Source organism: Molossus molossus, unplaced genomic scaffold (genome assembly GCF_014108415.1).
Source record: "Molossus molossus isolate mMolMol1 unplaced genomic scaffold, mMolMol1.p scaffold_m16_p_12, whole genome shotgun sequence".
NCBI classification, from domain to species: domain Eukaryota; kingdom Metazoa; phylum Chordata; class Mammalia; order Chiroptera; family Molossidae; genus Molossus; species Molossus molossus.
Window position 1 is genome coordinate 60,326,399 of NW_023425347.1, and position 27,704 is coordinate 60,354,102.

Below are 27,704 nucleotides of genomic sequence, written 5' to 3' on the forward strand. Positions count from 1 at the left end.
CCGTCCTCCAAACATTGATGGGCACCTCCTAGGTGCTGGGCATAGATTACTTAGACACAATCCCTGTCCACAGGAGGTCCAGGCAGGTGTGGGCACAGGCACTCCGACACAAGCATGCACAGCGGCTGTAGGATCACAAAGGAGGAGACGCGTGTGGATGGTGAGGGAGATGTTAAGCAAGGAGACAACACTAAAGCTGACTTTTCATGTAGACAGGGAGCTTCTAGATAATGAAGGAAAGGACAATGGCTTGGACTTTGGGCACATGTACCCTATCACGTGTGAGCTGCAGCAATGAGAGTCGGCACAGGTTTACACTTCATCTTAAACAGTCCCTTGGGGTCAGTACAGAATGAATATTTCCCCTCAACTTAGTTATTTGCCTTCTGTCTTCTCTTATTTACCCCCAAAAGCATAGACTTCAAATAACTAGTCAGGCAGTAGAACTTCATATGTCTGTCTCTCAGTAAGGGGAAGGAACTTTGGGAAACTATTTAGGTGTATAATTTTTCTCTCCTATATTGAGTTGTGTATTTTTTTGTTAGGATCATAATTCAGTTGCTTTTTAAATATCTCATATATATGTATAGATATATACACACACATACATATACATATGTATACATATATACACGTACATATATATTCACTTAAAATACCCGTTGATTGTATTTAGAAAGTGTATTTTCTGTTTTTAAAAATATTTTGGGCCCTGGCCGGTTTGGCTCAGCGGTTACAGCGTCGGCCTGCGGTCCGGAGAGACCCGGGTTCGGTTCCCGCTAAGGGCACGTACCTTGGTTGCAGTTTGTCCCCAGCCCTGGTTGGGTCATGTGGGTGGCAACCACTCGATGTGTCGTTTACACGTCGATGTTTCTCTCTCTCTCTCTCCCTCTCACTCTATCTGAACAAAATATCGAAAAATGTCCTCGGGTGAGGATAAAATAAATAAATAAATAAATAAAAATATATATTTTGGACTTATACTTCCCGGTTGATTTGTTCATTCATTCAACAATTATTAAGTGCTTATTAAGTAGCAAGCACTGTGCTATATGCTTCAGATATAAAGAACAGAAACATGTTCCCTGCCCTTAAGAAGCTTTTTAGTGGGATAGAAAGACATGTGGAAAAGTAAACACTGAAGCATTCCAGTTGTCTGAGAGAAGGATTTAGGGCAACAATCACGAATGTAGGTCAGATGGAGCTCACATAAGTGTTTGTTTGGGTTCAATAGTGCTTTTTTAAAACGTGAATTGGTTTTCACAAATTAAATCTTGATTTCTGGCTTAGAGATCTGGCAACTCAGAGCCAGAGTTCCAAAATGGCAGCAGTAGGTTAGAGCTAAATCAGAGCCAGCCCTTTCAGAGGGAGGGAGGGAGGGAGGCAGAATGCCCCTGGGAATGTGGATGGGCTGAGAATGGGAGATGAGGTACAGATTCCAGGCAGAGAGAATATTTTGTATGTGGTTTATACTTAACTAACCAGCCAAACATTTACAAGCCCATGCAAATTCCAACACTCTTATTCTCCTCTTTTGCCGGTAACAATGTTCAGTAAATGTCTGTGAGACGAATAAGGATATGATCAAAGAATTTTACCCCTGGAAAAGATTATTTCATAGGTCATTTTACAAATGAAGAAGCAGGAGTGTAGAGAGGTTGAGTTAATTTGCCTGATGCAATGCTAGCGTGAGCCTGCGGTGGCTAACAGATTGTACTAAAGGCTTAGGGGAATAGAGGAGAATTGCACCATAGAACAGTAGAGTGGGCATCTGTTGTTTTGCCCACTCAGCATCCATTTCTCCTCTTTCTGGAAACAGTAGACTTATTTTGTTTGGGGAACCACCACTCCTCCCTATTCCATGTAGTCCTGGTGGATCTGAGTCCACATGGTTTCTGGGATGGCATGTGACCCAACCCTGCCCAACCATACCCAGCCTCTCATAGCTATTGAGAAAGAGGTGTAATCCTTCCAGTGGGGTTGCTGAGAAGAAAAATGCAATTCTGAATGATGCTATTAGTACCCAAGCTAAGATAGCATGATGTAATGAAAAGATGATAAGCTACATTCCCATGGGGTAAATTGTTCTAGTATTCTGGACCTTGGTTACTACATCTGTAATGGAAATAACAATTCCTTACCTCCAAGGGCTGTAAAGCAATAATGTATGTAAAATGCCTGGCACACAGTAGGAACTCATTAATGTTGGCATCTTTTCTTCCCCTTCCGAATACTGTCAGATGGATGTAGCATTACTGTAATTAAAATGTAAGAAGTATACTGGCAGACTTTCCTTACAACATATTGAGAACAGCTTTTTCAGTGGCTACCTTATGTGATTTCAGGGAATTGGGGAAGGAAAATAAAATAAAATGCAGCTTGTTTTTCCTGGAACAATTCAAGCCATATCCAATGCCTGCCAAATGTAGCCTATAAGTCTATGTCTGCATTCATCTATTATCTCACTCTATGTAGATAAAGTAGTTTTCCTCCCTGCTCACTGGCCATTTTATTTTTTAAACGAGAGCGCTTTTGAATCCCTGGCAATCATTTAGCTGACAGTTTGGATCATAACGGAGCAATAACATTAGCGAGCAATTGTATGACACTTCCCGCTTTTAAAGCTCTTTGCAAATCTCAGCTAATTAGCATGAACGCTAACATGCCAACTTTTATGGATTAATATTGCAATTACACTTTACTTTTTCAATAAAAATGCAGTGATTTTTTTTTCACCACAAATGGGGAAAAACAAAAGGAATAAGCTGTCTCTCTAATGGATTCAAGCACAATGTACTTGAAATATGAGACAGATACTTTATTGACTGAATGTTCCTCTGACAACCTTCATGAGGATTTACAGGTACGGGCACCTCCTTCTAGTTCTGTTTCTGGGTCAACACAGGAAATAAAGTGTGTTCATGGGGAGAATGAAAATTTTAAACCCAAGACAAGTTTCCAAACTTCAAACTACACTTTCTACGCATTTCTAGACTTCAGCACCTCAAAGAAATGAGAAAGTTATTTTTTTTCTGTGATTTACTCTTAAACTAAATGAGAAAATGCAAGTTCACACAGTATTGCTAAATACCCTCTTCTTCTGTTATAATACGAAAATATAATAGGCTACGTATGGAGTGAGAAAGTCCCAGGTCAGGTACTCAGTTCTGTGACTATAACTCTGAGTCTTGGTTTTCTCACCTCTAAAATGGGGGGTGATAATATCACTATGCAGGATTCCTGGGAGATATTCCTTGTGCTCTTTCTTCTTTTATGCAAATCCAGATTTCCATCTGATATTATTTTCTTTCTCCTGAAGAACATTCTTCAACATTTCTTGTAGTAAATATAGGCTGACCCAAAAGAGATCCTGCCTTACACAATATCTGGGATATAGCAGGTCCACCCTCTCTGTGTGTAACACAGCTTTCTCCCCTTCCTATCTAAAATTATTCTGACATTCATTCAGTTTACAGGAAAGAAGAGCACCATAATAAATTAAAATGTTCTTCCCTATATCTGTGTTATATATTTAAAGATATATAATTAATTTTTAAAGGGAGGGATTAAGAATAAATATAAAAGTTCATTTTCATGGGGAAAATATGATCACTTGAAATTGTAGCACTATCTCAGTTAAATTTGGTCATTTTGTACAAAATTAGCAAAAGGTGATGTGAGGATGTATGACAATGTGAAGACTGTTTGGGACAGGTAGAAGGCCACATAGCACACTTAACTGTCTATAAACTGGCTTGTCCTCTCAATGTACATAGTGGGCAGACCCCAGGAGGCTGACTCACACTACCTGAAAGGCTTGCAAGATTGATGTGATCTGTCAAATTGCTCTTTGCATTGAAAATTGTGACTGCCATGTGTCTATAAAACTCACATCAGTATGATCAATCAGTCCATTCTCTTATTTCTGTGGGACTGTAATTCGCAAAATCTGAAGACTGCTTTCTGAGTGTGGAATCAGAACAAGGTGAGTTAAATATGCTTCCAATATAACGGCTTCATGCTATTACTTACGGCCTTTGGCAACCATTTATTAATTCAGCAAATACTTGTTGAATGCCTACTATGCAGCCAGCACTGTTATGGGCCATAGGAATAAAGCAAGGATACTCATCTGCAGTCCTGAGAGAAATAAGTTGACCTTGGAAACACTAAAGATCATCTTAAAGCATTGGCTCTACCCCTTTTCCATAGGTTCTTCTTTGTTTTTCTGACTGTATTTAATTTTTCTTCCTTACCTCTCTTTTCCTTTCTCTTTCTTCTTACTCTCTTTGAGCTTTAGGTCTACTGGTGGCACCCATGATCATTTTAGTCTTATGCAGGAAGGATTACAAAGGTTGTTGATTCTTGGTGGTCAGAGACATTGCCTTACCAACTCCAAGGAGTATCAGTAATATTAGATTCTGGGGAATAGTGCCCATGATTTTTCAACTTTATAATGGTGCAAAAGCAATACACGTTTAATAGAAATTCCTTCCATTGTTTTTCCACTGGTTCTCTCTTCAATTTAGAGAACAGGATCTTCTATTTTGTTCCCCAGAGTCTAGAGCATTACTCTCAAATTTTGACTGATCAATATCATCCTCAAAAATGTGGTGCAGAAGAGGGTTCATTCTGGGATAAGTGCCCCTTTGTGATCCCACAACAGCCTATAACTCCTTTATCATAGAAATTATTATGTCATCTTGAAATTGCATGTTTCATACACTTTATGACTTTGTCTTGTTTAGTGCCATGTCCTCAGTACTGGGCACAGTAGGAGTACAAGTAATTGTGAAATATGAATTCTGAATTCTTCATTCTGCTTCCAAACTGCTTGGTGAGAAATGGGTCTTTAAAGAAGTTACAGAGTTGCAGAACTCTAGAACAGGAATTTTAAGATAGATCAGGCCTCAGTAGTTCCCTGGATGTGAGGTTACAGTCCTATCCTGGCAGGTGGGGTTGAGCTTGTATGCTTATGAGCCTGTTTCACATAAAGCCAACTAACCAGGAACAAACATCATGTAGGGTATGTATGGGGAGGCTTCAGGCTACTCTAAAGGCCTTGGGGCATATGTGGATTATGTGAGGCCTTTCCTTCCTTCCACCTATAGTTTAGTGCTACTGATGCCTGGCAATTGGCCAGAAAGCCTTCAGCGCAGTGTTGCAAGAGCAATTGTTCCCATAGTATTTTGTGCTATGTGCTAGGAGGCATCTGATATCATGTGTATCCAGACAGTACTACCAGGGTTCCCATCCCAGCCTGTTACATAAAAATTAATGAAAGGCATCTCTACTCTATATTTTCTTTTGACTACCTCGCCATGTAAATCTTTCTTACTTTGCTTTAAACTAAATTGAATAAACATTTTAGAATGTCTACTCTGTGTCAGGCATTCCAGTTACCATTGGGGCTGGCCATTGGATAAACCCTTGAACGACAGAAACAACACCCCCAGGGTGGCCTAAGGATGGAACAATATTCAGTTTCTGAGCAGTGGATCTCCTCTGTTACAAATCTTTCTCTCCATCTTCTGCCATCCTATTCATAGTACAACTAAGCTATGCCCTGAGCACCAACAAAAGTGAGATGGAACAAAATGAGAATAGTATGGGAAGTGTATTCATTCCATGAATTGATTGATTCATTCATCAGTTTAATATTTATTAAGCACCTACCATGTGTCAGACACCATGCTGAATGTTAGTAGTATAAAGGCTGGTGGATACAGCCTTTGTCCTAGAAGAATTCACAACCCGGAGACAAGTGAACAAAGCGTTACAACAATGTGAGTGAGAAATACTAAGGTAGAACAATACCTAAGCCAATATCTAATTTCTTGAGAGGACATACATTCTTTGAGAGAAATTAGTCTTTATCTTTCACGGTTCCTAACAATGTACCTTGTGGAAGGTGAGCACTCTTTAAAGAATCAAAGAAACCTGGATTCTGATCCCAGCTTTCACTTTGACGAGCTGTGAATCCGTTCACAGTCATCTCCACTTTCTGAGCCTGTTTCCCATCTGCAAAGTGTAATTGATGATACCAGTCCTACGCACCTCACCAGGTCATTGTAAAGATCAACGGTCATGAGAGCGACTTCTTAATTAATTGTAAAGATCTCTACAAAATAAAATATGTAATCATGTTATAGTCTTACATGTGTTTTGAATTTGAAAATAGTTGTTCAGCACTTCACATAAGTGCTGAATAGTCTTAGGGAGGAAGAGGGAAAAGAGAAAAGAAAGAAAAAAGAAAACAAAAAGAAGGAATGCACAGAAGAAGGAACCAGCAGGTAAGGGCCCTTCACTGTAGCTGCCTTCAGTTCCAAGCAGGTCTGGCTTGATCTCATCAGCATTCCAGAAAGATATTGACTACTATCTTCATTTTACAAATGGGAGACGTGATGGGGTGCCAAAGGATCGGTCCAAGAGCGTAACCTCCTCAAAACCTAAGCCTAAAGCACTTCCCAAGGTCTTTAAACATCAACAAAAGTCCAAAGGGCCGCGCCCGGCCGCTGGGGAGGTCTCTGCTCCGGAAGCCGGGTGGGGTGGGGCGGCACCAGGCTTCGACCCCGCCCCGTGACGTGCCGCCCCACCCCAGGCCTTCCACCTCTCGCGGGATCCTTCGGGAGGACGGATGGGGTCAGGTCCCATCATGGCGGCTGAGGAGGCGGATGTGGATATCGAAGGGGACGTGGTGGCAGCGGCGGCACAGCCAGGGTGAGGCGTAGAGACCGGGTCTCGCGGGGCGCAGAGGGGCGGGTGCGCGGAGAGTACCCTAGACAGGCCGCGGGCGGGCCCAGGGACAGGCAGCGGAAGAACCTCCGCTGGGATAGGATGTCCTGGCAGCCGGCGCAGGGCGGCGCCCATCCCGCCCGCCGGCTGCTGAAGCCCAGCGGCCGGGCCCGGGGCTGGTGTCGCACGGCTCCTGCACCTTTTACCGGGATGCCGTGAGGGCGCCGACCTCACCCGGCACGTTGCACCCTCTCCAACCCTCCGACTCTCACCACGATCCGCCCTTTGCCCCCGCCTGACAGCAACTAGAACAGGGCGGGCCCTGGACCGGACCTGAGCTCAGGGATCCTTGCCCCATTATTTGCCAGCCGTGTGACCTTGGGCGTGTCGTTTCATTCCTTCTGGCCCCGGGTTTCCTCCTCCACAGAGGGATCGTTGTGAAAAACTTCCTGAGAGGCAGCTTGATTTTAAGGGACGGGGTAGGACTTGAGCCGGACAGCTCTGGGATCCCCTGCATTGGCTGGCCCCTCCTGCTATTGGCAGTGTGACCTTGGGCCAGGCGTTGAACTGCGCTCATCCTCTGACAGCTCGTGTGTACGCTGACAGTCCTGATATGTACCACATACGGTTATCCTGAGGAGCAAATGAAATAATTATGGGGTGCATTTTTCATCTGGTAGGTGTTCCACAAATGTCGTGTTCTTTACCATCCGTCACTCCCAAGGATGGTGTTTTGAGGACTCAGCGACGAATCAACATTCATTTGATTCGAATTCCTGCATAACAGGTCAATTTGGTTTTTATTTTTTATTTTTATTTTATTTTATTTTTATCCTCACCCGACACTTTTTCCATTTTTTGTTCAGATAGAGTCGGAGGGAGAGAGAGGAAGAGAAAGAGAGAGAAACATCGACGTGAAAGGGACGCATCGAGTGGCTGCCACCCACATGACCCAATCAGGGTCGGGGACAAACTGCAACCGAGGTACTTGCCCTTAGTGGAACCGAACCCGGGTCTCTCTGGTGGACCGCAGGCCGACGCTCTAACCGCTGAGCCAATGTGGTTTTTAAACAACATCTGGCCTGAGAGATCTAGCCCTTGGACTCCTTGCTTTCTGAGTAGGAAATTGATACATGCCACTTTTTAAAATGTGCTTCCAGAGTCTCCTTTTAGTAATGGTAGACGCCTAGACTGATGAGGAATCGAAAGACTTCGGTTCCAAACTCAGCCAGCTATTTGCTTGTAACTGAACAACTGTATTAGAACCTAATAGATTAGGTTGAACCATGTGAAATTTTCAGTCTTAGACCAATTTGACCTATAAAGTAGCAATTTCTTATGGTGCAACCTAATATTAGGGCCTCTGTAAATGGTGGAGAATACTTATCCAGTCCACGAAGGACTAAGATAGAGCGTTTAAAGTGCCCCTGAATGCTAAAGCACTGTAAAAATGTGCGGAGTAATTAAATTCATAGACAGTCATTTTTTCCAAAATCTTTAGGCAGAGCTGTCCAAAGTGATACAAAATAAGTAGGCAGCCTTTAATAACAATCATTGTTCACATTTGTGTAGGTCAAGTTGATCTTGACCAAGCACTTTTACATGTGTGATTTAATTTACTTTTCACAAGAAGTATATGAGCTAAGTGGGCAAGGATACTTATCTGCAGCCCAGAGAGAAATAAGGTGACCTTGGAAACACTAAAGATCATCTGCGAGCATTGGCGCTACCCTTTCCCCATAGGTTCTTCTTTATTTTTCTGATTGTATTTAATTTTTTCCCCTTATCTCTTTTTTTCTTTCTCTTTCTTACTCTGTTTGAGCCTTAGGTCTACTGGTGGCACCTATGATTATCATAGTCTTATGCAAGAAGGATTACAAAGGTTGTTGGTTTCCTTACCAACTCCAAGGAGTATCAGTAACATTATGTTCTAGGGAATAATACCCCCTGACATGGTTTTTCAACTTGACAATAGTGCAAAAGCAATACATATTCAATAGAAATTGTACTTTGAATTTTGATCTTTTCCCTGGCTGGTGATATGCAGGTACTGTACTGTGTTATGGTGCTGGGCATTGATTGGCAGCAAGCTGCATCTCCTAGTCAAGCACTGGATCACAAGGGTAAACAGCAGATACTTTATAGTGAACTATGTTGCCAGTGTTTTTTGGATATTGTGTTCTGAGCATGTTTAAGGTAGGCTAGGCTAAGCTATGATGTTTGTTAGGTTAGGTGTATTAAATGCATTTTTGACTTAGGAGATTTTTAACTTAAGATGGGTTTATTGGAATAAAACTCTATCATAAGTCAAGGAGCATTTGTACTTGCTAAGTGCTAGGTACCAGAGTTAGGAGATGGCATTGAAACTTTTTGATTTCCCTTCTACTTCTACCATTCCTTCTCATCCTCCTTTCCTTCTGCTTGAACTTTAAATCATAGTGTTCCAAGTGGTTTTGTCATAAGACTTCTACTTAGTAACCACACAGTCCTAGTGATACCATCTCTCAAGACTTAAATTTCTGTCTGTTGGGTTGGACAAGTATGCCAGTGTTTGACCATTTTTTACCTGCAAAAATGGCAGTTTCATAAGTTCACCTAATACGTGTTGATGTTTCCCAAATCTGCTGCGAACCCACATCTCTCCTGAGCTTCAGATCCATTTATCCAACTTTCTGAATCTGTTTGCATTTGGAAGTTCCACCAGCACCTCAATCTCAGCTTATAAACTGTCTCTACCAAACCTGCCTCTCTAGGTTCCCTACTTCAGTAAATGGCACCATTCACCCAGTCACAAAAGGAACAAACCTACATGCACCTTTTCCTTACCTCTCTCCTTCTACTCCATCTGTCAGTTATGAAGTGTCTGTTGATTTTAAGTATCCTCTCAAATACATTCACTTACTTCTTCCTATCAGACTGCTTGTTCCCTAGGTCTAAATTACTGTCACCCTTTTCTAGTATTTATATAATCACTCCCTCTTAACTGCTCCTTGTCTTTTTGGCTCCTTCTACTCTTTCCTGAAATTAGAGCATTCTTTCTTACATCCAGATCTGATCATGTTATTTTCTTCAATCCTCAGTTGGCTTTATGGTAAAGCCTTCTTCATTCCTTAACTCCTAATAGAGATCTGTGTGATCCATGCCTTACCTACCCCATTCATTCAATCATTTAAGAGATATTGACTGAGCACCTTTTGTATGATAAGCCCTGGGTATGCAGTCCTTGCTCTCATAGAACTAACATTCTTATTAGATGAGACAGTAAACTTTCTGTATATGTCAGATGGAGATAAGTGGAAAAGATAAAGGAGGGAAGGTGGAAACTTATCAACCTTATCCCTTGCAGTTAACCAGGGAAAATTATAAAGTCTGAAATTATAGCACCTCCAGGGTCACTGTGGATATAGTGCAAAAACTGGGTTTGGAAAAGGGAGAAGCAACAGAATTGGCAACAGATTGAATGTGCATTGTGAGGAGATAAGGGCAGGCGCAGATTTCTGGCTTGGGCCTCTCAGGGGATGGAGGTGCTATAGACTGAGATAGGTAATGATAGAAGAGTAGCATATTTAGGAGGAAAAGTGAACTCAGGTTTAAACATTAATTTGTGGTACCTTTGGAGATTCAGGTAGGTGTCCAGATATATACCAGAGGTGTGGACTGGACATTGCTAATCCTTATTGAGCAATACTATGTAAAAAGATTTCTAAAGTAAACTTGAAGTGATACTCGTCCCTCCTCCTACATCCTTGGCAGACCTAGTTAGTTAAGTAGAAGTTTTCTTCTGCTTATGAAAGTCTCAGAATCCTTTATTTTACATTCCTGGTAGCCCCTACAAAATCTGAGCTGACACTTGAGTTAAAACCTTTTTGCCATCAATATTTGAGAGACGTTATTGCTTTTAGTTTATTGTAGATAGTCTGTTAGCCCCACAATTCATTTTGACTAATGTAGGACTAATTGAAAATTCAAAAACATAACTCTATAGATAGATTTTTCCAGTCAAATTCTTACACTACACCAGATCTGGGAAAAGTCGGTAACTTCACTAAGAAACTTTTTAACTTAAGGACATACAAAAGCAAATATTTGATTATATCATAGATTGGGCCTCCCAAAACTTAAATGTTTAACTGTTCAGCCCTTTTGCATATGAAGTGAACATGTGACTTAAGAGAGATCTTATTAGTTTAATGAAAGGAGCATATTAACAAAGTTTAATTCCTAATGGACATAGAAAAGAGCCCAAATAACCCAAGTTAATTTGTTAAACTATATGAGTTGTTATTAAAACGTCACACTTATCTCTTCATTGTACTGTTCTTCTTTAAGTATTTTCTGTTCAGGTTCCTCCATTCTTGTTTTTTTGTTTTTGTTTTTTCATTTGAGGGTGGTACTGTTGCTGGTGGCTTTTATGCTTTAGGTATATCAAAAAGAATTAATTGTAAAGTTGAATTCCTGCATACACATGGATACTCCTCAAAAGAAATCTGAAGTGTTGGTTCATGGCCACAGAGCATGCGTGGTTGTTGCTTTGGGTTATTTTTTTTCCTCATGAAGTTGTTTATTCTTGGGAAACAAAAAAGTGAACAGACTTGATGTTGAGCATTATAGAGTAACTTAAAGCCACTGTATATTTCACAGGCCAACGAAGTAGAGTAGGCATTTCTGCAACATTAAATCTGTTCATTAAGAGGAGAAAGGAACTAAATATTTGCTTAATATCTCAACCTGCCAGCCGCTGCTGTGTAAATTGTATACATTTACTGTATAATATCACTTTTATACCCATTTTCTTAATTATTACAGAAGTGATGAAAATACAGCATCTGTTTTACAAGATCACTATCTTGATTCATCATGGAGAACTGAGAATGGTCTTATTGTAAGTATTTTATGAATATATCAGGTACATTAAACTATTATTCATTACCCAAAGTACCTCTTTTATTTTATTTTTTGTTTGGTGCTAGTTTTCAGCAATCACAGAAGTAATATATTGAAACATTTTGCTTATTGTAAAAATAGCAAATGCTAATTCTTATTTCTTTTCACTTTGAAAAATGGCCTATTGGGAAACAATTTTTGATCTAGTTGGATTTGGGTACAAATCCTTGCCACTTACCAGATTTGTGAACCTCAGTTTCATCATCTGAAAAATGAGGATCATTGCAGGGTTCATTTCCTCATTTAACAGTTATTTGTTGAGTATTTACTGTGTGCCAGACACTAGGCCCGATTTGAGGGTTTCAACTATAATTAAGACAAATATGGTTCTGCTGTCAAGGAGTTCCTTGTCTAAAGGAGAGTCAGGTGTTAAACAAGTAAACAGACTCATTATAAATCATGAAAGAAATTAGATGCTGACTGAGAGTAACAGGATGGAGAACCTACCTTAGATAAAGTTTTCCATATGGGAAACTGAGGAGGTGACTTTTAAGTTGAAAAGTAATAGTAAGAAGGAGTAGGTATATGAAGAGTTGAGGAAAAACATTCTCGGCAGAAAGAACAGCACAGAGACTCTGGTTGGAAGCCAAGTGTCTAGAAGATGGGGAGGGGTGGCGTGGCCGGGGGAAGTGATATCTGTGACAAGGCTGGAGAGGCGGTGAGAGCTCCGTCGTGTTTGTAGGAAGCAAGAATGGAATCCAGAGACCAGTTAGGAAACTGGAGTAATCTAAGCAAGATTTGGTGGTAGCTTGGCCTGAGGTTGTGGCAGAGGAGAAAGAAATGGACAGATTTAATTAAGTTATATTTTAGAGGTAGAGCTGCTTGGTAGATTGGATATGGGATTGAAGGAAAAGGAAAGAATCCAGGATGATTCTTGGGTTTCTAGCTGGAATAACTTGGTGACTAAGTAGTGCCATGGACAAAGTTGGGAAGGCCAGGGAAGAAGCAGGTGAAGGAGGGTATGATGGTGAGTTATGTTTTAAATGTTAAATTTAGGAAGGCTGCTAGATATCCAAGTGAAAATTTTGAGGGGGCAGTTGGAAATAACAGTCTAGATCTTAGAGAGGAAACCTGAGGTGAAAAATTTTAAGTTTTGAGAGTTGAAAATGAATGCGATCATTCAATTGTGGCTTGAAGGAAAAAATAATTGTGAGTTTTGGAAATAGGTGAAGTATTTAGCAAAATGTTGATAACTAATAGTTTATCATGGATAGGAGCTTGAGCCTTGGAATCTAACAGACAGACTGGTGTGTCAGTCTCTGCTCTCCCCATTGAAATGTTAGCAGCGCTGTGGATGCATCTGAAGTAGTAATGCCTATCTCATAGACTTATTGTGGGCCTCAAATATATGTCTGTTTGCTCAGTAAATGGTAGCCATTATTGGTAATCATTGTATCATTATGTATTTTCATTTAACAAAATATAGAATATAATTTCAAAACATAACAAATAAAAAGAAAAATATGTTCTCTTTCTTAATAGCCTTGGACTCTGGATAGCACCATCAGTGAAGAGAACAGAGCTGCCATTGAGAAAATGTTGTTGGAAGAAGAGTATCCTTTAATGATTATGAGGAAAGAAGATTTCAGGGTTAAAAATCTCTAAATGCAAAAATCACAAAAGACACCACTGTTAATTATTAGATGGATTATATTTGGCCCCAGACTTCTATATAATATGTTACCTGCCTATGCAAGAGCTGCATTTTATTCCTTTGGCTCTGTTTCATTGCTTAGTCAGAGATATGATTCAATATTTTTGAGTTTCTGTTGTCAGCCAACTCTTTATACTGTGTGAATATTGATTTGAAATCAAAGAACGTTTTAAGTTAGCTAGAACCTTTAGTCCAAGATCATTTAGTCCAATCCTCCATTTTGAGTTATATAAGCCAAAATCAAGAGCTGTTCATTTGTCCAAGGATTCAGAACTAGACTATGTAAAAGTTCTTCTCACTTTGTACTTTACCAATTTACAGGTGTTATGTGAAGAATCTGAGTAAAAAGCACAAAATAAATACAAAAGGATAAAGACACCCCCCCCTACACACACACACAAACACAAGAAGTTGTGGATCCCTATTCATGGTTCAGCCCCTGGCTTCTTGTCCTTGTCTCTTTCATCTTTTTGTGATGTTAGCAGTTTAACTTCTTTGGACTCAATTTTCTTATATGAATAGTGGTTTATTTTTAGTTCTTTCATCTATATTTCATGGATTTCTACCTCCTTCTAAGCCAGAATTTTTCTATTCCTTTTATTCCCAGTTATAGCTGTGTTTATTTCAGAGTGTCTATGTACCTTTAATTATCATACATTAACCCTTTTTAGGCTTTCTTATTCCCCACCCTTCCCCAGACATTACAATTATAACCTGTATCATTGCTTTTTTTTTTTTTATCCTCACCCGAGGACATTTTTCTATTTTTTGTTCAGATGGGGGGGGCGGAGAGGAACAGAGAGAGAGAGAGAGAGAGAGAGAAACATCGATGTGAAAGGGACACATCGAGTGGCTGCCACCCGCACAACCGACCAGGGCCGGGGACAAACTGCAACCGAGGTACATGCCCTTAGCGGGAACTGAACCCGGGTCTCTCAGGACCGCAGGCCGACGCTCTAACCGCTGAGCCAAACTGGCCAGGGCAGTACCATTGCTTTTAATAGAAAAATAGTGTGTCATATATATCATTAAAATTTTTCTACTAGCCTCATTTAAAACAGGTGAAATTAATTTTAATACTTTATTTAACCTCGTATATTTAAAATGTTATTTCAGCATTTACTATAAAAACATTGAGATCTTTCACATTCTTTGTTTCATACTCTTTGAAATTCAGGGTGTATTTTATACTTACCATACACTTCAGTTCATGTTAGCCACATTTCAAGTATTTGGTAGTTACACATGTGGCGATTGGCTAATGTGTTGTACAGTGAAATTCTAGATTAATGAAACTTAAGTAGTCACTGGTTCACTTCCAAATTTGGAAACAAATAATGAGAGTAAAAGCTATGTCAGTTTCTGGAGGACAGGGATAATGTTTTCTTGTATCTTTGTTCTCAGTACTTAATGCCTAACATAGTGCCTGACATACATGATATACAATCAGTAATTGTTAGTGAAGGATATTTCTGATTAAGAGTTTGCAGAGGCCTGTTTTAAGACGTTTGAGAGGGAGGTTTTCTGGTAGATTTGATCTAAGTGTTGTTATTTTTATTAGGGTAGAGAACAACTCTGAACTTTTCTCTGTTAACTTGAGAAATACGAAGACATTGGTCGTCCTAAATTACCCTGGACAACCAATCAAATTCATCTATTATATTCTCTATGTTTTAGGAAAAAGGAATTAAACAAAACATTGAGTATTTTTCTTTTAGCCGCTTCTGAAAGGGAAGGTAAGAGAAACTAGCATTTATATATTTTATACAGGCCCCAAGTTGTGGGATTTTATATGTAATATTTAACCCATATAACAACCCTGTGAGGTGTACATAATTTTATCAAAATTTTTACAGACCTGAAAAGGGCTTTGAGAGGAATTGATTTTAGCTAGGATTCAAGTGTGACTTTCATGATTATATAATATGAATGTCTACTTTAGATAAGTCTCACAAAAATTATGACTTGCCCTGGCCAGTTTGGCTCAGCGATTAGAGTGTCAGCCCACAGACCAGAGAGTCTTGGGTTAGGTTGTGGTCAAGGGCACCTATCTCAGTTACCATTCAGTTCGGATCCTGTGGGAGGCAATCAGTCAATGTGTCTCTCTCACATCGTTTCTCTGTCTCTCTCCCTTCCTTCTTTCCCTCCCCCTCTCCTTTTCTCCCTCTCCCTGCCTCCCACCCTATCTGAAGATAAATAGAAAACTATCCTTGGGTAAGGATTTAAAAAAATAAATAAAAATTATGACTTTATTGTTGTTTTTAAAGTTTCCTTAATAACTATATAGGTATTATTTATCTAAAAAGTCACTTCCAGAAAAATTCTGGCTTGATCAAAAGGAAGATGATAAAAAATACATGAAGAGGTAAAAAAATCAATTTATTATGCTTTTCAAAGTATGAATAGTATTTTTAGAAACTTCACACACTTCCTTATTTTCTTTTTTCATGTGGTGCAGTCAGCAGAAAACAGCAAAAATCATGTATGTACTTATGTTTTATACTTTAAAACCTTTCTTATTAATTAAAAATTATGGGGAAATTAAACAAAAATTATAGTTGGCCTGTGGAAACGCCTGCTTGAGCTTGAGTTATACAAAAATATAAAATCAGAATTTCTTATACACATACTTGATTACCCCAAGGTAATTTTATGATGTTATTTTCCAGAATTTTTCTTTTGGTTGCATCAGATTATGGAAAAGATGTGTTTCCTAGAGATTTGTTGGGAAACTTTTAAAATCTGCTATTTAATATGTTAGGGATTACCTTAATTTGTATTGCCCTGTCAGTTAATTTTCAGTCACTTCAAACAAAAGTTTAATTTGAATTTGTAATTTTCAAAAATTAAAGAAACTATTAACTGTTTTATTTAGCATTTATAAACTTGCATGTTTATGGTCCCTTAAAGGGTAAGGCTTACAGATTTGCAATTGCCAAGAGTTTGAGCACTGAACAGACTTTGGCTTTTGCATTTTGCTGGGAAAAAAAAAAAAAAAAACAGAAAAAAGTGAGTTAATGAAAATGTTAATAGTTTGCTTGAATTTAAATTAGTGAGCCTCATCACTCTTTGAATTTCTTAAGATACTACAATTCCAAAAGCAATAAACATGATTCCATAGTTTTGTTTTGTTTTTTCGTTTTTGTTTTTTTTATGCTCACCCGAGGACATTTTTCCATTTTTTTGTTCAGATAGAGTGGGATGGAGAGAGAGGAAGAGAGAGAGAGAGAGAGAGGGAAACATGGATGTGAAAGGGACACATCAAGTGGCTGCCACCGGCACGACCAACCAGGGCCGGGGACAAACTGCAACCGAAGTTACGCGCCCTTAGCGGGAACCGAACCCGGGTCTTTCTGGACCGCAGGCCGACGCTCTAACCGCTGAGCCAAACTGTCCAGGGCGATGCCATAGTTTTTTAATTTACTCTTCTGGCTTGTTATTTACATGGATTTACTTGGAAGAATCAAAGAGATAATAGTTCTGGAGTCAATTTAAACTTTTACCTGCCTTTCAGGATTTGGAAATGTATTCACATCTGCTGTTTTGTGTCCAGTATAAGGAATTCCATTTGTTTGTTTTTACACTCACTTCCTTTGATGTCTTTAGTATTCTCTTCACTCAGACCCAAGGATTATGTCTTTTGAGGCTCCTATCATCCTGAGCTAGAGAAGTATATGAGACAGGGTAAATCTATCCCTCATGTAGAAGCTGCAGCCTTCTTCTTCTTCTCCTTTTTTTTTTTTTTAATTCTTAGACTCAGAGTATTGAATTTAGTTCATGGCTATCTATAACCTTTAGCTGCATAAATATGGAATGTTCCATTTCAGAAATTTTTTTTTGCAATTTTCCCCTCCTTAGGGTACAATCTCCTACAAAACCAGCCAGTCTCTCAGTAAAGTGGACGATAGAAGAAAAAGAGCTGTTTGAACAAGGGCTGGTAAATAGAGCAATTTTTAATTTATAGTAAAATAATTCTAGAAGCAAATATTGATAGAATTATAAGGTTAATTTGTAGAGACCAGAAATTTCTTTTTAATTACAGTGATCATATTTATAGTTTTTCTGTAGTTACAGTGATGATGTTTATAGTATAGTACAAGAGAATTTAACTCATTTAAGTTACTAAAATATTAAAATAGATTTGGATAAATATTTTGGATAGTTTTTACCCTTTTTTATATTTTAAAAAACCCACAAATTTAGCTGTCTCTTTAAACTACCTGGTTTAAAATGCAAAATTATTTAGTTATCTGATGTTTTTCTCTTGGGAAAAAAACTTGTGTACGTGGAATTGTCTGGGTCGAGTTCTTTTTTTTATTCAGCTATTTGGCATTGTGCATAATCTAAATATTTTAGTGGATGTTACTATAGAAAACAAACGTGTTTTTTACATGAATGTTTCACTGAGACCTATATAAATGTCTACATGTTACACAATGGAAAAATATGCACACCGATTTTTAATTCTGAAAATACTTCTTAATATAAAGAAACTTTAAATAAAATATTCAGAAATCTTTTTAACTATTGGGAATAGGTTATATTATTTCCTTTAAAGTATATATTACCTAATGTTATACTAAATTAATTTTGAAATTATATATATTTATATATAGAATATTTATATAATTTTGTAGGATTCATGAACACTAATTGAAATATTATTGATAATGTTTCTACAGATGATGGGAAATAAAATGTGCGTGTATTTTTATATTTAGTCATTACCATGACATTTATATATTCTATAGTGTTTTTATATAGATACCTAAACTATCATTGAGGGTTTTATCTCTTCCTGAGATGTTCCTCCTGTGCTGTTATGTTTATATTTTGGTATTTCAGTCTGTTGTATGTTTATCATTTATATAATTTAACTTTAACTAACCAGCCATGTATACACACACACACACACACACACACACGCCAATGCAAGTGGGTTGTGAATTTTTAGGTTATTGTTGACATTGGTAGTGGTTATAGAAGCTATATCTGCATGGTTTAAAATTCGGTACCTAAAGTTATAGGGTGTTAATTCTAACTTGTCTCAGCCTTCAGTTCTCTATGCCCGAGGCAACCATTTTCATCTGTTTCTTGTGTGTCCTTCTAAAGATACTTATCCCTGTGTAAGCAAATGTGTATTTATTTATATACAAACATAGGTATCTATTTATGTACATAAGTCGATATTTTAAACTCAGAATGTTTTCCCACAAAAATAAATGGAATTATTGGGTGTATTTTGACCTTTTTGACCTGTTGATATACTTTGCTTATAGACTGAATTTTCTCAGGTTTGAGAGAAGGGAATTATGTGGTACTAAATGAAGGAAGATTTTTTCTTCCCTTTCTTGGTCATAGGGCTCTCCCTTTTTTCTATTTTCAAATTGATGAGTGTTTTCTTTGCTAATGTTCTCTTCCTAAGTTTCCTAGTGCCCAAGCCCTTACAATCCCTGCTGGTCTCACTTATGAGGCTATTTCCTGTCTCTAAAAGTGCTCTATGCTGCCAGGTTACCTATTGGACTTTATCCTACGATAAAGATAACTAATACTTCAATAAGTTGATCTCTGCCAGGTGTTAGTTAAGAGCAATATAAGTAATTAATTTATACTTACTAATAATTTACCCAGAAGTACTTTCAGTTTTAAGAAATTATCCACATACCAGATTTTCTAATGAGTACCAGAAATAAGTGTATAAGTTAAAGTTTATTACTTGGGTTGGATCTTTAAAGATGACTTGCTACCATAAGTCATGACTGCCTGGCCTGTATATCTGCCCTGAGATCAATTCCCCTGAGTTGTGGCTGGGTATATTTGTTTGTTTTTCAAAGCTTTAAGAATTCTAAAAAATTAGAATTGTCGAGTTACTTTGGGAAGTAGAGAGTATCTTGTGTTAGAGATATTATAAAGGAGGCATATATATGTAATCAAATGATAGACTTGATACCTAAAAAACCCCTTTAGCTTTAAAATTATATTTATTTCTTTCTGTACTTCAGAACACACCAGAGCTCCCTCAAGTTCTTAGTTTTTCTCACCACAACTTCAGTGTTAGCAAGTGGACAGCCTTCGACAGTAGAGGGGTGTAGGGAGGCGTTGGTTGCAGCTTGCTTCATTTGTGATTCACTCTTGTAAGTCAGTTCACTGTGATATCTATGTAGAGTTATAGTGTCTTCTGTGGGACATATAATGGATAGTGTAACAGATAGAATCTGGGTAAAAAAGGTATTTTTAAATTGGCGTCAGAACATATTCATTTGATTGTATACATGAAAAATGCAACCTGCCTCCCTTTCAGATACTTTTTTTAAGTTATCTTAACATTTGGAACATCATTTTGTGCAATCTGAATATATACGGTTAGGAATACATAAAGGTGATATATCTTTGTTTAGATAGCTATGCAAAGAAAACTAATTTTAAACCATTTTGGTCAATTATCATTAATTTCAGATTCCAAAAGAAGAATGTGGGCCTTGATTTTAAGAGTCTTAGCTATATATGAGACTTCATTGTGTGCTTTAGAAAATAAATAAAGATGGATTGTTTTAATTTGCTTTTTTAAAAAAATGTGGCAGTAGCTTAGAATATTAACAAATAAGTTCAACAGAAGCAATTTCTTTTCCATTTTGATAATATAGGCTAAATTTGGCCGAAGGTGGACAAAAATTGCAAAGCTAATTGGAAGTCGCACTATTTTACAAGTGAAGAGCTATGCCAGACAGTACTTTAAAAATAAGGTAAGCAGGCTATAACTATCCTAGTTAATAATAGTATTTTAAATATATAAAATTAGTAAGAACATTTTAATTTGAACATTAAAGTCTTAATGTTCCAAGTTTTTATAGTGGAAGTATTTTATACCCATAAAGTACTCTACAGATATTTATCTTCAAAAATCTCAAAGCATATCTTCAGTGTTGCGATTGTTCCTATTAAATACGTATTATGTTATTCTACTTAATTTTATATAAATAGAAAAACAAAATATTAATTTTTCATTTAAAATGTAGTAAACACTTTAAAGAAAAGCACCATAAAGGTACAATATACCAATGATGTACTCAGTTTAATAACATTGTCTTTATTCTACTTTTAGTGCCAATGATTAAATTTTAAAATCATAATATCATAATAAGTTTTATCTTAATTTTTAATAAGGTAAAAGTAGATGGTCCAGAGAAGGAAACACCAAATCAGAAGAACAGCAATGATCTTCAGATTAAAAGTGAAGATGAAAGCACAAAGGCATGGGCACCATCAAGTTTAAGGGGACGTGCTGATCCCAACTTGAATGCTGTAAAAATTGAAAAGTTATCTGATGATGAAGAAGTAGACATCACAGATGAGGCAGATGAGTTGACTTCTCAAGCACCCCAGGAGAATCCTAACAGTGATCTCTTATTAGACATTCCTAATAGTAAAAGTCATGAAATCTACCAAGGAGAATTAATTACCTCTGAGAGCCAGGAAGATCTCATTTCTAAGTCTTCCAAGGAATATCTTCAGAATTTAAAGCAAGGTGAGATGGAAACACTTTCAAGCTCAAGAATTACATTTTGGACTGAAAAAGAGAGCACCAGTGACAAAAAACCAGTTGAGTTAAATGATCTGAAATGTAATAAACTGATGAAAAACCATGATAAGCATGATGGAAATGGAATAGTAGATGATACTAGCTTGTTGCCGTCTCCGGAGCCTTGTGAAGTTCAGAAAGATTTGAGTGATAATGAAATGCTTTTTAATTCTTCCTGCCAAATGGAGGAGGAGCACCATGAGGAAGAAGAGCTTAAGCCACCAGAGCAAGAAGTAGAAATAGATAGAAATACTATTCAAGAAGAAGAAAAACAAGCAATTCCTGAGTTTTTTGAGGGGCGCCAAGCTAAAACACCAGAACGCTATTTGAAAATTAGGAATTACATTTTGGATCAGTGGTAAGGAATAATTATATTATAGATACTGTTTTAAAACCTATGCTACTCTAGAATACTTTAATTAGACTTATGCAGAATTTAGTATTTTACAATGCTAATGATCCAGAGAGCTTTAACATAATATATTTCAATAGGAAAGACTTAACATTTCTCGTAGGGAAACGTTTTTGGAAAGCTTTGGTAAGCATTGTCATCTGTAGCTATCATAATCCATCTGTCTGTTCATTAAGAGTGTTTGGGTCTGGGGGAAAAGGGATAGACGATTGCCTTAAGAAGCGCTTTCCAAGGACAATGTTAGGAAGACACAGAAAGCACTGTTGTTCTGGAAAAGGGGGATAACATCTCTCCTAGTTTGTCCTGTACTTTGAAATACAAAGAAAGAAAACATTCATGACAGAAGGATAGTGTCATTAAATGTGGCTAGATTGCAGAAACCACTCTCTTAAATAGCTGCCTTAAATGCTTTCTGCTTTGAACCTGTGGCATAATCTGTTCATTCCTTCATTCAGCTTCATCAGGAAACAGGAATTTTTGATATATGACGTTTACCCTCTACATTATTAGTACTTTTTACTTAAATTATTTAGTCAGGTATGGGGAACAAACCAAGAAACTTCCCACCTTATTAACCTAAGTGCTCTGAAAGTAATTTGAATATTTCCTAATAGTTTAAGGCATTATTAAACATTCGTAATTATTGTTATTGCTTCAGGATTGTGTAGGGCCATCTTTACAGAGGGCTTCTGCTATAATTGAGGAAGATTACCAAAGGAAAACAAGATTTTATTAAATCAGTGACCTTCATTTTGCCCACGCAGTATTAAGCAATTTGCCTTTTAAGGATAGCCATATTCTAAAGGAAAGCTTTTTGTTCTTGTTCTGGGTAAGGGTAGTATCAAAGTAAAGAATACGTATAAAGAACAATTGACATTGACATAGTGCTTTACAATTTACAGAAAGTTTTTCTGTATCATCTGATTCCTCACAACAATCCTATAAATTAGGCAGGTGGTGTTTTCTCTATTTGATAAAACGATTCTGATGTCAAGAGGTTTAGGGGACCTGCCTTTGATTATACAACCAGTCACTGACAGACGTCAGTGCAAGTCTTAACTATAAATCACTCTTTCCATTATTTCATATTGCCTAATTCACACTGTTAACAAAAATAAGTTAAATTGTATCTCTGTTGGTGTCTAATTTTGATTTTGAAAGAGGATGAATGACCAACATTAAATGACTTCAAAATAACTAAAAAATGTCTATATGAATCATCAGTGAGTATTTACTGTTACTGTAATCAAATTTCACTTGTTACTTGAATTTTGGATTCTGTGAGGCAGAATAATTTATATAGGTAGTATAAATTATATAGCAGTAGTTTTCTAATGTCATTTGCTTTGGTTTATAAACTAGTTAAATGTTACTGTTTTAATAGACGAGAAAGCAAAGAAATGTTTTGAACAGGAATGCAGATATTCTCTTCAGAAATAGAAGAGAGAGAGAGTGGTTAAAGACTGGATCTGGTGATAAAAAAATAGAAGGAAAAGTTAATGTTTTAAATATAAAAAGAGGCTTGCTAGATTTGTTTGTAGCTGAAAGATCCTTTTTATAAAAGCATATGCAATTGACTCCCTATTTAGGGGAATTTAATAAATTTAGTAATCAATACTATTATTGAATGCCTACTAAATGGCATGCATTGTATTTGAATCATTTCTAATTCTCTTGACAACCTGTCCTCACTTTACAGACAAGAGCAAGGAGTTTCTGAGAGTAAAAGGAACTTGTTGCAGGTCACTTTAGGTGAAAGTGATTTCCAGGGTCTATAGTCTTAACTCATTATTTTCACACTTCCAACTCAGGCCCTTGACCTAGACTTTCATTCTCCCTTAGATGCTTTTCCCTCCAGATCTTGGTGGATCTGCTTCCTCATCTTATTCAGGTCTGCTCAAGGGAAATTAGAGGCCTTCTCTGACCACCCTATCTAAAATAGCTCACATATCTCCTTTCATTCTTTTACCCTGTTTATAATTTATCTTCATAGAACTTATTACCACTGAAAATACTATATTTTTATTTATGTATTTTCTCCCTCCCACCTCCCAGTGGTAATGCAGGCTCCACACAAGGACAAACTTTTTTTGTCTGTTTGTTCATTGTTAAATCCCTAATGCTTAGTACAATGCTTGGAATACAGAAGCCTCTTTATTTGTTAGGGAGAAAAGATTGAATGAATTAGTCATCATATCATGAACAGAGATATTTTGAGAGGCTTTATCATTTGTTCAGCACTATACTAGATTACTAAGTTCTGCTTAAAACCTTGTGATTTGGATAATTGTTAATGACATCAATTCAGGTTTTTAGATTCCTACAGTATTTTGGTAGCCAGTTATACCATGCTCATTTCTGCTTTCTTCCCTTCATTTGTGCAGTTTGTTTTCTTTTCTTTCAAAACATTTGAAATGTCAACTTTTCAGTGGAACCTTTGAACTGCCCCTCCCCCACCCCTGCATCACGAATTACTTTTTACCTTCCCTGAAGCTCTATAGAATTTATGATTTCACATTTGGTTTTTTGCTTAGAGAGGCCTTCCCTGAGTACCCTATCTAAAATAGTCTGTGTCTATTTGTCTCACTGTATGCTTTTTTCTTCCTAGCACTTAATGCCACCTGACAATACAATATATATAATTCATTAATTTATTGACTATCTCCCCCATTAGAATGTTAGGCCAGGAACTTTATATTTATTCATCTCTCTATCCTTAATGCCTAGAACAATGCCTGATTCAGAGTATATAAAATAAACATTTGTAGGTTAAAGTAAAGATTGAATAAGAAATGCCTATGTTACATGATTTATCTGAATACTTGGCTTGTAATGTCTCTTTGCATCCTGATTGTCACTTGCTTAAGTAAGCGCTTTAATTTCTCTGACCTTTTTGTTTCTCATCTCTAAACTGAGAATAATTAAATCTATCTTGTAGAGTTGTTGGTGAGGATTAAGGATGTGTAACTCTTGGTACAGCATCTGGCATTAGCACTAAGTAAAGGTTTTCTACTATAAGTTTTCTGTTACTCTTACATTTATATTGTACCATCTAACATGGTACATTAAACATATTCAGTAAATATGTGTTTTATTATATAAACCTCTCATTTCTTTCATAATCTTTGGGTGTTTCTTGATTCATTTGGGATCCCCTATAATATCTATTTCTGTTTTCCACTGAGAGTAAGCACTTAATATTTATTGGCATAATGATTAAAAATGAATATAAAACGTTTAAGTATTTATAAGATAGTTTATAATGAAAAGATGCAGCCCAACAAAGTAAAAGTAGATGAGCCTAGTGATATATTAAAAATTCAAAAAGTCTAATACTACATATTTTTTATGTATTATCAAAGTGCCCTTTTTAGTCAAAGATTCAGGCTTGAATTTGAATTGGTAGATAGATAAGCTTCTGACTTAAAAGTCCTGGTATAACTGGAATCTGTTGAATTTAATATTGGAGAAATAATACTTGTAAAAAAATCACACTATACTTATAAGTTATTGTATCATTTAAAGATACTGTATTTCCAGAAAAAAGTACACTTGGCTATTATGTATTGGTAATACTATTTACTACACATTTATATATTGAGAGGGGGTAAATTTTTAAGATATTTTAAATATTAAAAGTTTTCCCCAGAAATATGTTTTCATGTTTTTATTTATCCACAATAATTGTACTTCCATCTCTTAATTAGGGAAATATGCAAACCGAAATACTTAAATAAGACCTCAGTACGTCCTGGCCTGAAGAACTGTGGGGATGTTAATTGTATTGGACGGATTCATACATACCTCGAATTGATAGGAGCAATCAATTTTGGATGTGGTAAAAATAAAAACCCAACAACATCTTTTACTTGACATTTTTATTCTTACGGCACCCATTAATTTCTTTGATGGTTAGAATTCAGATAGATTTAGTTATATATATAGTAGAGAGAGAGATTCTATAACATTTTTGAATAAATGTATTGAGATTTTACTGTAAAACAGATTTCTGTTGATTAAACTATATTTCCCTTTGACCTACAGTGAAAATTGGTGGTGTAATTTTTAAAAATACATGCAGTATAAGTAGTAGAAATAATTTAAGAATGTAGTTCTTTGTCAAGTAAAAGTAAAATTATTTTATGAAAAATCTAGGAATAGCCCATTTAATTTGCAGATATTGTATTCATGCAAGAAATACTGTCTAGCATTGTTTAAATAAAGGAAATACTTTATGAGCCTCTATGCTTTAATGTAATGAGAGTGCCAAAATATTTTTCATGGAAGAAAGTTTTTTCACCCTAGTTTTTCTCAAATATAAAAGTTGCTGAATATCTATATTTTTAAATGTATTCTACCCTTTTGTTAACATGACACAAACTTTTGAAGAAAGATAATGCCATAGTTGCAAAGTGATAAGGTAATTGAAATCTTGCAACCCATGATTTTAGACCATTCTGTAATCTGTGTCTATGAAGAGACAACAAACCAGAAAACTTCCCATCAGGGATTTTATTTTATATTGAGGTAGATAGAGTTTATAGTCTCCCCTGAGGTCTTTGTTTTAGTGTGTTTGCCCAAAGCACTGTATATTGGGACTGGCTTTTCAGGAAAACTAAGATGTCATAGCCACTAAAAGAAATATGAAATCATGTTTTCTGTATTAGACTTCCAAAGTTAGCAAAGTGGACTTAATAAAAAATTAAATTACTCATTTCCTAAGTGTCACATTTTATTGAGATTTCCTTATAATAAACAGTAGCATTACTTTTAGTGAGAACTAAGTGGCGCATGAAATGTGTGATTGTGGAATAGTATAGAAACACAGAAGCTCTGATATAAAGAAACTTAAATTGGCTTACAGTGTATAGTCAGTGTAGATAGATGTGTCTTCCTATTTAACAAATAAATTCATAAAAAAAATAGATTGTTTCATTTTTCTTGAATTCCAATAGAACAGGCTGTATATAATAGGCCACAACCAGTTGATAAAGTACGGATCAGAGACCGAAAAGATGCAGTGGAAGCATACCAACTTGCCCAGCGTCTGCAGTCTATGGTAAGCAGTTGCCTAAATCATTAAATGATCTCTCCAAATTACTCCTTATCCTGGTAAATAAGTAAGGTATGTCTGCTTCTCTTCAACTGTTTCACGTGTGGCCGTGTAATTGAAGAACATCTTTACTCTTGTATTTTACCTTGGTATTCACTTTTCTGGTTTCCATTCAATTTCATGTAGGTTTATAAGGCAAAAACAAACCAAACAAATTCCTCAAAATTCACTGGTAACCTGTACAAAGAAGTGTAATGTTTTGCAAAAATGGCCTTCGACTGCTTGGTTTTGATTTCTAAATCTAACATATTTTTTTAAAACTATACAGTTAAGCTTTTATCTCTTTCAGTTATTTTTGTTTGTTTAAAATTCTTACCATAAGATTCAACTTTTTGGAATAGCTATCCAAAATATTTTAGCCTTTATTTTTTTTAATTCTTGAGGTTAGTGAGTTTTACAACAGTTTAAAATTCATGACTCTTATTTTAAAAATAAGTGATCCAACAAGTCTCCTGAAAGGCAGAGTCATGCTGTGAACCAATAAAATAGGTTAAATTGGTAATAGGTGAGATAAAAAGTATAGATGATAGAATATTCGGGCTGTAAACCAATTCTACCTAGATTTACTTTAAGAAAGGAGATAGTGCTAGTCAGACAATGGCTTCTGGCACTAGTCCATTTAAAGGCTTTATATTGAAGTTTGCAAAACTGGATATTAGTAATCTAGTTATCCAACTTTGTAATTTTTACTACTTGTATTAATTAAACAATTTTTTCCTTTCTAAGACTGAGATATAATCATTTTGCTTCTAGTTTTCAATATTTTACCTCTTGCTGTGTGTTCTTGCAAGTTTTCTACCACAAGTGATTGAACAGGAAGTCATTTTTTTGGTGGTTCCTTTTGGTCTTAAAAATATTTTTTGTCTGAGTGTTTTAGCTCCCAAATGGTGAAAGGAAGTGAAAATTAAAGAATAACTCCAAGTAGAATACAAAAAATAATCACTGATTTATTTCTGAGCAGAGTGCTAACTATTGAACATAAATTAATAAAATAAAATTGTCAGGCATTGCTGATCAGGGATTACAATATTTTAGTGGATAAAATGTTTTTTAGAAAATTAACATTTTGATTTTGTGTTTTAATATGCTGTGATTTCTCCAAGTTAATCTTGTCACCTCTCTTGCTTTATTTTAATCTCATCACAGCGCACAAGGAGACGTAGGGTCCGAGACCCATGGGGAAATTGGTGTGATGCAAAAGACTTAGAAGGACAAACGTTTGAGGTAACTTGACCTTTTCACATGGCTCATTAGTGAAAGTTGTTTT

General features: G+C 36.5%; 1 protein-coding gene across 1 annotated transcript in view; it reads left to right on the plus strand.

Annotated features, from left to right (window-relative positions):
- The first annotated feature begins 6,637 nt into the window (after window positions 1-6,637).
- The window catches only part of MYSM1 (Myb like, SWIRM and MPN domains 1), a 44,338-nt gene continuing 23,271 nt past the window's right edge, over window positions 6,638-27,704 (plus strand). Inside the window, exons 1-11 of the mRNA XM_036255877.1 lie at window positions 6,638-6,720; window positions 11,542-11,617; window positions 13,162-13,232; window positions 15,621-15,698; window positions 15,792-15,815; window positions 17,192-17,270; window positions 19,978-20,076; window positions 20,498-21,270; window positions 25,032-25,162; window positions 26,280-26,383; window positions 27,584-27,661. Coding sequence (XP_036111770.1) covers window positions 6,638-6,720; window positions 11,542-11,617; window positions 13,162-13,232; window positions 15,621-15,698; window positions 15,792-15,815; window positions 17,192-17,270; window positions 19,978-20,076; window positions 20,498-21,270; window positions 25,032-25,162; window positions 26,280-26,383; window positions 27,584-27,661 — 1,596 coding nt within the window. The remainder of the gene's footprint in view (window positions 6,721-11,541; window positions 11,618-13,161; window positions 13,233-15,620; window positions 15,699-15,791; window positions 15,816-17,191; window positions 17,271-19,977; window positions 20,077-20,497; window positions 21,271-25,031; window positions 25,163-26,279; window positions 26,384-27,583; window positions 27,662-27,704) is intronic.